Consider the following 11836-nt stretch of genomic DNA (forward strand, 5'->3'; position numbering starts at 1 on the left):
TTATCGTGTGGTTTAAGAAGAACTAAAATATTGTGCACGAGTCATACGTATAGACCTTTGTTATAGGTTTTTGGTGATGTTGCATCCCTCTCATAACTCAAAGCCTCTGTCCTCATGCATTGTGGTAATTTTTTATTTGCCCAGTTTCTCACAGAAGAAAGAGTCATGTGAATCTAACAACTATGACAGAGTTTCCTGTAAGATGTAAAAAAACAAAAATGTACTGTATGACAGAAATGCTCACATCCTTAACTCGCTTCACTATGAAGTGGATTTCGTTTAAAGCAAGTTAACCTTTGCCACAACTTGTTTGCATCCGGTCTTCGCATACAGCTTTCCAGCCGCTGTGTGATAGGCCAGTTCATCCGCCAGTGTCTCTACCTGAGTGATGTCGGGATAAAACCCCTCGAGCGTCATTTCCTCCAAAAAGCAAAGGATCACATGCTCACGCTCCAGTAGAGACAGAGGAACAACCTTCACCGCGGGGTCCTTCCACAGAGGATGGATTCCAGACAGGGCACGCCGAAGCGATTTATGAGCTCCAGCGATCGAGCCGTTTTGCAGGACGTGAGCTGTTATTTCCCTTTGGCCCAGGCTGCTTAGAAAAACATAAACCACGTTAAGAAACTCATTCTTCTGATCTGGTTTAAGAAAGGACTTCAGAGCGTCCAGCAGCGGAGGCTGCATTAGTTCCACCTCATCTAGGATGAAGAACGGAATTTGCTCTTCTTCCTCGGCTAGAGTCACTACCTCGGCTATGCGCTTGACCAGTTTGGAGGCGCAATGCTGCGCTGCTTCCTGCAGGGGGCAGTGGTGCTTGGAAAAATACTGCACCACCAGCTTGTCGCCTATCACGGAACGGAAGTGGCGAGCGAACAGGCGACCCAGGTGGGTTTTCCCCACGCCAGACGGCCCGTGTAGAGACAGGGCGAGGGGTTGCTGGTGGTTGTAGGTGGACAGGTAATCTACCAGGTGGTCCATTAGCTCCTCTAGCACCTCCCGCTGACCGAACACCTCCCTGTGTAATGTCTTCTCCAAACCTTCAAGGTCGTATTTCAAAGTATCATCCTCCAAGATGGCGTTGTAGACCTGGGAGAACGGATTTCGCAAAAGGTCACATGGATACAGGCTTCATCTTTAACAAAAAACAAAGGTAGACTTTACCTGGAGGAAGATGATGATGCAGAAGAAGATCAGGAAATGTTTCGATCGGTTGCGTTCCTTCTTCGGCTTGAACATGAGAGTGTCATTAGGGAACAGCACACGACGCTTGGTTTTCCTCTTAGGCCTCTTAGGTTGGCCATCTGAGATCATGCAGTTTGAGCCGTTCAGGCCCAGCCTGGCTGAGGTAGAGCCGTGATCCGTATGATGTTTCTTCAGGTATTTCTTCTTGATTTGGATCATGGCTTTAAGCTGTGGGGAGAGCAGAGACCTGCTCTGCCTGACTGCCGTCTCCTTTTGCTCACCTCTTTCATTTTCAGTCTGAGCATCCATTGGAACCTTTTAACCATCCACACTGTCAGAAACACAGAAGATCAAATCAAGAGAGATCAAATTGCCATTTTATATGCCATCCAGAGTGACTTACAAGGCATTCCAGGTGTGATTCCCACTTAACACATATACTGATGAGAAAAATGTACAGCTTGAATGAACTTTGGATAAAAGCATCTGCCAAATGCATGAACGTTAATGACTTTGGCCTTGCTAATGTTCTACCATCTGAGCTTGAGGAAATCTACAGGAAAATTATACTGCACGTGCCAGTGGTTAACGTGACATTTTGATATATTTCTTGGCAAAAACATGATAATTCGTTATAATTAATAGTTGGATTTGGCAGCCATATAGACGTGTTTGTAGAAGTTGGTGGTAGACTTTAAACCTTTGAAAGGCATTGAAAACTTAAGGCTGGGCATACGAATCCTAAAGGCCATTTTAACCCTAAATCATTCTAATTGCATTTTAAAATGTTATAAGCAATTTGTAAATGGATTTCAAAGTCTTTGCAAAGCCATTTAGAATGTTTCTACGGCAGGTCATGTACAGTATATCCACTCCCAAATATTTATATTTAATATGAAACAGTTGTTTCTTTCATTCCAAATAACTCACAGCACACTAATTGTAGGTCACAGTTAGGTCTCACTATTTCAACTAATAGTGCATACACAGAATAATGTCAGAATACTCAAAACTGCCTAGTAACCACATCCAACAGCCTACCATTATACCGTATAAAAATTATGGTAACCATATCTTTTGGGATTTTATTTGTTATGATTAGTACAACCATAGTTACCACAAATTAACCATGTTTTACTACAGTTTTACAATAACCAGGACATCTGTAGTAAAACTGGCTATACAAAAACAGCACTTTTTAAAACCCACAGTTAATCTTTCTTAGCCGTGACCTTCACATTGGCAAGTACCATTTTTATCCTTAGAAAACATATTTTTTATTTCAGATGCAAATGAATCAAACTGCATGCCAGGATGACACAAAGCCATCATATATTTTCCTAAAATATGATCAATATACAGTATGAGTTTGTTTCCTTGTCCACATGTAAGGCCAGGGGATGAGGGTAATGTTTTGCATAACATACACTCACGCTTTGCATTACAGCATCAGGAAGCTGATGGACATGTACCACACACAGTGCAAATACAGTTAATATTTAATAAAATGTTACTTGTTTTTGAAATACACATAGCTGCCCAAAAGTACTATGGCAAACTTTAGTCCATTAGATAATATACAGTTGTAGTAAATCATATGAACGATAGACACGACCCATAAACATTTGACAGCAATGCGATAATCAAACTTTAAAAAAAAATGTTTAAACAGTATACGCTACATCACTGTTTGCAGAAAAGTGTGGTCGGCTGCAACATCATCATCATCATCATCATCATGTGTGACAACACATTCAACACAGACGAAAAGCACATTGCTTCAACTAAACAAAAACAGGCTCTCAGAAAGCTGAGGTGGACTGCTACCTTTAAAGCTGCATTGGGCTGTCTGTCTTCCTTGCTTCCACGTGCTGGAATATCAGTTGTTTTCTTTATGAGGATGATGAAGTAGATGATGATATGTCTGTCTCTAATGTGCACACATTCACACCTGCTCACTGAGGTCTCACTTTCATCTCCATCTCCTTATCGCTCCACCCTTTCGTGTATCTGTCACATGTCTCATCCTTCTTTTTTCCCAGTGTCACATGAAAATATGCAAAACCGGATTTATAAGGCGGATATAAGAAGAATAAGTTTAGTGAAAAGTTGTAAAGTAGACGATCTGTTGTAAAATATTTAATAAATCAACGAATGAATTTTGAAGGCAAATCGCGTTTACCGCGGAAGCGCTTACGGTTAGCATCAATATCAACAGTACATACGGTCAAACCCGTTACTTATGGCAAGCTTCCAGTCTAACTACTGAGATTCAACGAAAGACAACGCTTTTGTACTCCGCGTAGATCGTAAACTATTTCAATCGGACGACAAATGTAAACGTTAGTGTTTGTTATATAACGTTACGGAAAAAAACGCAGGTCCCGTTGAACTTCTTGTATAATATGCAGTTTTGCCTGTTCCAATATGGCGGCGTTGGTTACATACGATTCAGCAGTCAATGTTGCTTCTATGTATGTGTAAAGTTTATTTTTTTATATTTCAAGATCTCAAGTTTATTTACTGAAATCATGTAATATCGAATATAGTGATTCATTTACAAGGATTGAGCCTTTATTGGCAGATATGGTTTCTAAAAAAATAGCAAGTGGACTTTATGCAACTTCGTGAAGACCGTAAAGGTATTCCTTGGTGGGGGGATTAATAACAAAAAATGTTATTAATGTTGTAATAACATTTTTTAAATATAGGCTAATTGTAATTCGTGACATCTGTGAAATGTATTTGTGACATACATTTCTTGTCAGGGTTTTTTATCAGTTTCCCTTACATCTTATTGGGTGTAAGGTTCACAAAATAGTTAATGGATAACCCAATACTGAGTATAAAACTGGCATCTCTCTACATTGCTCACAAATTGTCTAAATAACATTTACATAACCCCTCATGTGAGTGGAACAGAAAGCTGTTTTATTTTGCATTATTTTCAGTCTAATTCATTCGTCATATGCCCATCCCTAACTAGAGATTACGCCAGCTCTAGTTGAACATCCCGTGTCATCCTCCTGCGAGAGCCTGCGGACTGACTGACCATCCCATCTCCAGTTCAGGCAATCCCATCACCAACCAAGAGCAAAGTGACCATCTGACCATCCCAGCTCCAGGTCAGGCAATTCCACCCCCAACCAAGAGCAAAGACGGACTACTTGTCACATCAATGCTAAATCTACAATACTTAGTATTTAATGCTAAACTTACATCACATGACAGCAGTTTGAAGTTATAGCTGCACTCAGTTATGTTATGCCATTACTATTTACCCTTTTTCTGATATCAGTCACAAAATAAAACAAAATTAGACCTAAACAGTTTCAACATAAATCACAACTAAAAAGCCATTTATTTACCATTGGAGTTTGGGTTTTGTTTTTCGTTTCTATAGTAATATAAAACAGGCAGTGGCTACAGTACAGACCTGCCTACTTCTGTGATTAACAACTCCACCTTAATTTCAGATTATGTCAGCATATGTCATAGGGACATTAATAAATTAACCTAGCAACCCGCTCACTTTTGTGTATGTTCATGTTTGCTTTCGAATGCTGGAGAATAAGATAAAAAAAACGTAAGCAGAAATGCATTGTGTGTTTGGTTTACTAAGACAGTTTGAAAAATGAGCTTTTTATTAAAAGGCAATATTTGATCACTAAAATGTATTTTCACTGCCGTATTTTATCTTTGTGAAACCTGTTTTTGACCATGTGATGTGCTTAAATTTCAACATTTTAACATTTTTTGATCCGAACCATAACTCCTATCAAAATCAAATCTACATCAAATACACAAGTGTCTGTAAATAATGCATATTAAACACAAACCACAATTTTTTAATTAAATTATTTTCTTACCCAAAAGGAAAATGTTTTTTTTTATTTTAAGCAAAAACATCACAACATTTTGTTAGATTTATCGTAAAACATAAATATAAATAAAATATAAACGTAAATTAAACGTTTCGACGGTGTTGTAAAACAACACAAAAAATGGTGGTTCTGTTTACAAATTTAGTATATGTAAAGCAATTTTTTTTGTTTGTTTGTTTCAAAAACTGTTTTATATTAGCTACACAATAAAAAAATAAAATATTTATATAAATTTATGTGTAAATAAAGAACAATATCTGATCAAGAGGTACTCATGTGGCTGAATATAAATATCATAATATGTAAGATAACAATTTTTTTGCCCTCACGTTTTGAATACCTAGAACATTTTTCTCATATACAATTTCATTCATGGCCCAAGACTTGGTGGATTTGTGACCCTGGTCCTGCCCTTATTTGACATTGATAACATTGCTTGAGGCGGGTGGGGGGGATTACTCACGCACTGTAAGGTAGACATCAGGTCTCATGGTATGTGGGAGTATTGCTGACTAACTTGTGGTTTGTTTGTGGTGAGTGATGTTGGCATTGACCTCACTGGACACTTGTACACTAATGAGAGGCATTCTGCTTTGTTATGTCGCCTATTTATACAACACGTTGCGTAAGAAACACCTGTGATGTCTTTATTTCTTTGTACCTTTTAAAATGAGCCAAGACATTTGTTCACTACATAAACAACAAAGACAAAATAAGGCTTTTATTTTCATATTTGCTAATGTAGCAAAGAAACGGGTAGTAGAACAGGTACAGACAGCATTCTTATGATGAAACAAAGAGTTACTGGATTTTTTGGAAAAAAAATGTCCGTATGAACACGGTAAAAGTTGGCAGTTATATATCATGAAATCATTTTTTTACACTCATGTATATGAGAGGATAGAAATGGCATGTTTTAGATGGACTCAGCAGTGAACGCAAATACAAATATACAACTCTTTCTCTTTCTCACACACATGGATAGTCAAAACTAATCAGACCTTCACAAAAACAAAGAAAGTGAACAGTCAAAACTCTCGCCAGTTCCCATGAAGGACGCACGTAAGCAGACCAGACTGGTTGGCTGAACCAGACACACACATTTGTTTCACTGCGTTACTGAGGACATCTCATAGACACCTATTGCTTTCAGGCTTCTGTCCCGAACCCTAATCCTTAAATCTGAACCTCAAATCTGTTGCCATATTTCAAGTAAAATCTGATTTGGGCAAAGCATGAGCCTTTACTAATGTGTGTTTGACATATTTCACAATATTAGTAACGATGTTATAAAAAAAGGCCCGTACAAACCATCCAAACTACTACATATTAAATGCACGCACGCACGCACGCACACACACACACACACACACACACACTTTCACATTCTTTGTCTCTTACACAAGTAACACAAAAGCATAGAAACAATAGGACATATATAGTTCTCTTAATACACAAACACACAATGACCTGGCAGAGCAGAAATAGTAACACAAATATACAGATTACTACTGTTATTCCCTCTTTGTAATGGTTGAAATGGCTGGCCTCACTCCTAAAGCCTCGGCCGTGCCATATGACGCACACGAGCTACAAAAATACAAAGGCAAAGATGTGTCATATAAACGTGATGGGGCCTTATGACATCACAGTTCGCCGTGCATCCCTAACCATCTGCATCTTCAAAGCACTGGTGACCAGTTAAAACAAACACGTATCTTTCTACCACACATTCAAATCATCACAATCCACAATTAGATGTCTTATTTTGACATATTCCATTTTGATGTACAGTATATGTCTGTGGATATCTGACGTAATGCAGAGTAAACTGGCACGCCGCGGCGGCTTATAAACTAGTTTGTGATGCCCCTTAAAAAACTTTATCCTTTGTGCTGTATGTGCTATTTTTATACATTTCTTTTTAAATATTGACTGTTGATTTCTCCATTCAGAAAAGTCCAGTTACAATTCATATTTCCCCCTGGCCAAGAAAAAAATGCATGACAAACTTAACTTCCTTTTAATTAATTTCATCACATCCTCTAAAGTCAAGTCATTGCTACACAGCAATAAATTTCCCTGTTTGTAAGATTTCACTGGTTTATTTGGTTTTGTCATCCATACAAGGCAAGGGAGTCCAAGGAGGCTCTTGTACTTTTCCATTGCGTCAGCAGCACGTTATTGAAGCCTGGCAAAGTTTATGAATGAAATTTTGCGACAGAACGCCATCTGGTGGTCGGGCAGGGTAGTGTCCCCTACACAACACTTGTGCTGTGTGCTAATTCACCTACCCTGTAAATATGGAATTATCATACTACGATTTGAAACATATAGGACTAACTTTAATTTTGAAAACTACTGAAGACGGATATTATGCGAGACATTTACGCATTTGGCAGACGCTTTTATCCAAAGCATTTGTATCCGAGTATGCGCAATCCCTGGATTCGAACCCATAACCTTGGTGTTGCTCGCGCCATGCTCTAACCACAGAGCTAGAGGAAAGCAAAAGCAAAGAGACGAAGGGTTGGTCACAAGATGATTTTTTTTAGATCACCGTAATAGTAAACGTTTCATCGGACAGACGCGCCTGGCCCAAAGTTAACTTCCGGTCTGTGTTTGTTTATTGGTCTATAATATAACAGTTTATATTAAATTTATGTTATCCTTTTACTTTAAATAAATTGTAATAAAACAATCTACTCTACAGGGCCTTGATTCTTTGCTGCAGGTTGTTATTGATTCTTTGGGCCACATAACATTTGTTGTTGCTGTTGAAACCGTCTATAAATGTAAACATTTTTGTGGAATCTCATGAAGATGTGATTTTAATAGAAAAAATATGTTTTAAAATTAAATGTATACATGATATGTACTCAGGTTTATAATAGAGAAAAAGAAAAAAATGACTTTTTTTTACAGTTAAATGTAGTACTGTCAAATGATTAATCGCGGTTAATTGCATCCAGAATAAAAGTTTGTGTTTACATAATATATATCTGTGTACTGTATATGTAGAATTTTATATTTACAGTACATATACAGTACATGCATATATTTAAGAAAAATATAAAATTAATAAACATTTATATATATAATTGACTTTATATATATGTAAATATTTCCTAAATATGTATACATGTATGAGTATGTGTTTATGAATACAAAATATATTATGTAAACACAAGCTTATATTTCGGATGCGATTAATCGCAATGAATCGTTTTACGAATAATCTGAATATTAAGAATTTGGTCTGCCAAATAATAGTTCTGTTGCCAAGCGACTTTTCACATTAATATAATGTGCGATTTTACAGTACAGTATCACAAAATGTACAGTCGAAAGCACCCATTTTATAATATAGACTTCAAAATATACACAAACAAAAATACGAATATATTTGAAAATCTGCTCATCCTGTTTGTTTCTTGTTCAAGTGTAGTTGACATCCGAATGTTGTACAATGGAAAGTTATGGCTATAGTGCTATATTTAAAATCAAGATTTTTTGTTCACTTGGAAGAGAATGGCAATAGTAGCCGTAACTGCCAGAATCGCCACTACGCTCATGATACAAGCTTTGCACATGGGTGTCCGCAGTACTGTAATCAGCAGAGATCTCTCTCTGTTGCCATCTTGCTGTGCACCGATGGGGATCCCGACATCCAGAGTTTGACTGATGGTCCGCGGTACAGCCGGCTGGGAGCTGGGCGCTCGCTTCACCTGCAGTTTGCCTTTACTCCGGTTAAAACGGATGCTGTAGACCTGTTGCATTGTAGCCGGCAGGTAGGACAGCACCGTGGAGTCATTTGCGAGCTTGGGAAGACCCAGGTCGGGTAACGGGGTGTACGCTCGGCACAGAGGACACTGGAGGGTGTTGGGTTGAGCGGACTTCACGTTCATCCGGGCGAGGCACTCCAGGCAGAAGGTGTGCTTGCATTGGAGTACCTTAGGTGTGTTGAAGACATTGTTGAACTGGCAGAAACAGACGACGCACTCCAGATCAGGGGTCTCTTCATCATCCAGGCCAGGTTTTTGGGGGTCACAGATGTCGTTCGAGTCAGGCTCCATGACAAAGGGAGGATGTGAGAAAAAGGAAACTCAATGGGCATCTTCAGCGTCCATGGTGATGTGGCACACCTGGAGAAGAACAAGAACAGATTAGTGATTTGAAATGGCGAACCTCTTGTCTGGTTGTCGATACAAAACATTCTCAAAACAAGAGATAGTTCACCCAAAAATACAAATTCTGTCATAATTTATTCACCCTCGTGTTGTTTAACCTGTATATGACACTTTCCTTCTGTGGAGCACAAAAGAAGATATTTTGAGAAATGGTTGGTTTTGTGTCCATATACACAATGGGAGTCAATGGAGGCCAATGTTGTTTGGTTTTGAAAATATTTTCTTTTGTTCTTCAGGTAAAAGAAAGCCATACAGTTTTGGATCGACACGAGGGTGAGAAATTCTGTTTCCCAGTAGCTTACCAGTGGGGTAAGAAAAGTAATTTTTAAGAAAAAAGAATATCATTTTTCTTACCTCATTGGCAAACATCAATTTCTTGTTTAAAGCATTTTTTTCTGTAAAAACGTTTTGTCTCCAGCAATCAAGTAGAACTACACCATCTGCCTGCAAAAAGCATTTTCGTCCATCTATGGCCATCCAGAAAAATCCATTTATTCAAAAGCAACATATAAAAAATAGCAAAAGATTTCAACAGAATATGGCAGGCAGTAAAGAGTTATTTGTCATTGCAAGCATGCTGTGGATGTGTTTTTAAACAGATTTGCCTTGGAAATGCTTATAGGTTTCTATCAAAGCTATGCAAAGCAGCAGGTCGTTCCATTGCTGGCACAAATAACACGGGCAGAAAGATTAGATGACTTTATTAGAGGTTCATTAGATGACCTTTGAGTTTAGCCTCAGTCCATCATACTGTATGCTGCATTTAAATACTGAGAAATGCCAAATACCCCTGACATCAGTTTGGATACAAGAGTCTGCTAGATGAATAAATGTAACGTAGTTTTATTACTAAAAATTGTGCCATTTTGGTTATATGAATCCCTTTCAATTATGCCTTCAAGTTGTGAAAATATCCAGATAATATATGTACTTTTTAAATATATTCCTTCATATTATTATTCTGTTGTTGTTGTTCCTGTAGCTCAGTTGGTAGAACACTTAAATGTGTAAAATGTCATTTAAATGATATTTATCAGTTGTTTACTAAGAAAATCCTTAAGAAGGGCGACAAAATGATGCATTTATACTCTGTTTGAGCACGTTCAACCTATAACTTTTTAAAAATCTGATCTTATCATGCCAAATATTTTCTAAAATATTTAGGGAACAGTGTTACATCAAACTATCCCATAATGCAACTCATACATGTTGATACTGTTTAAAGACAATACATGACAAACAAAATGGATGTCTGAATACACACTGTATCTAGACATCACTGTAATATATATCAATATACAAAGTTAAATCCACAATCACTCACACGTCTTCTGCACAGGTGTATTTCCCGGTCGACAGCAGTTTGCTTCTTTCAGACAGAAGTGATTTCTTTGCTGTCAACTCGCTTCTTCACACCGTCTCCCTGTACATCTGCAGGCTAGGTCTTCCTTTGCACATCTACCAAACTTTTCCTTACATGATTTACATAAAAAAACAAAACAAATACTCAACTATTTTTGACCGTGTTTTTTAGTCTCCCTCTCCACTGCTGTATTGCAAAGAATGGCAAGATTTGAATATTGGAGCAGCGGGCAGGAGGAAACGCAGAGCGTGTAGTCAAATGCAGGCCAGCCGTGTAAACTCGCCAGGCCGAGAAGAGAAACAGAAAGAACTCTTAGAAAACAAAATGCGTATTAGGTAAAAATGAAGTAAATTGGTACACTTTAGTGAGTGAAGACGATGCCAAAAACCTCTTCTCAAAGTAAGGTTTTGAAAAGGCCCTCATAAGAAAAGTACTACCATGGTACGATGACGTACCATGAACGTCACACGGTAATGCCATAAACCATGGCATCAACACGGTACTTGTCCATGTACCATACCAACACCATTGTGTTTCTTTAAATGTAACAATATTTTATATATTATAAAATCATCGATTAGGTAAGACATGGTTTGCAAAAAATCATACAGTAGCACTTTACTTTTTAGTTAGTGTAAGATACAAACACGATTCTGCAGAAGTTTCCATTTCCTGTTTTGGTATATGCAAAACAAAACAGAGCCGAGAACATCTCCCCTTCATTGAACTTAATTTAGATAATACGCAGAAAAAACATTTCCTCCAAACTAATTGTTCTGACACCTCGACATTTACATAATAGTCAAATAAAGGTGCTTCATCGGCGGCTTCATTGTGTCTGAGGAAAATAGATCTGTTTTATTAAAATGACAATATGTGACTGTCTAGTCATCAATATTCTGATACACTGAAAGGAGTGATATTTTGTTATTTGAAATCAGACAATGCACTTCATAACTTAAAAAATACAAAATACTTTTTTGGAGCGACTGTATAACGTGCCCCCCAACAAAAATAACTTTGGTTTATGTCTGTGAAAACAAAATCTTTTAACATTAAACACATTGCCAGTGTCCGAAAGACAATATTCTGTGAAACACGTCTCAAATACAACTGTCCTAACATTAACATCAAGCAAAACTAACTGACTTCACATTTAATTGTTTAATCACTAATCTCTGACAGAATATCCAAATCTGTCGGCGTGTGATGGC

At 37.7% G+C, this 11836-nt stretch overlaps 2 protein-coding genes across 2 annotated transcripts; both read right to left on the reverse strand.

Annotated features, from left to right (window-relative positions):
* Positions 1–191: 191 nt before the first annotated feature.
* tor4ab (torsin family 4, member Ab) lies at positions 192–3306 on the reverse strand. The gene is made up of 3 exons (XM_057326114.1): positions 3013–3306; positions 1165–1516; positions 192–1089 (listed from the first exon to the last, which is right to left on the reverse strand). Exons 2-3 carry the CDS (start codon positions 1492–1494, stop codon positions 280–282), a joined length of 1140 nt encoding a protein of 379 aa, XP_057182097.1. The 5' UTR covers positions 1495–1516; positions 3013–3306; the 3' UTR covers positions 192–279.
* A 4915-nt stretch (positions 3307–8221) lies between these two features.
* On the reverse strand, positions 8222–10885 carry LOC130546488 (RING finger protein 225). The gene is made up of 2 exons (XM_057321781.1): positions 10772–10885; positions 8222–9214 (listed from the first exon to the last, which is right to left on the reverse strand). Exon 2 carries the CDS (start codon positions 9143–9145, stop codon positions 8573–8575), a length of 573 nt encoding a protein of 190 aa, XP_057177764.1. The 5' UTR covers positions 9146–9214; positions 10772–10885; the 3' UTR covers positions 8222–8572.
* Between the last annotated feature and the right edge of the window lie 951 nt (positions 10886–11836).

Source organism: Triplophysa rosa, linkage group LG2, assembly GCF_024868665.1.
Source record: "Triplophysa rosa linkage group LG2, Trosa_1v2, whole genome shotgun sequence".
Classification (NCBI taxonomy): domain Eukaryota; kingdom Metazoa; phylum Chordata; class Actinopteri; order Cypriniformes; family Nemacheilidae; genus Triplophysa; species Triplophysa rosa.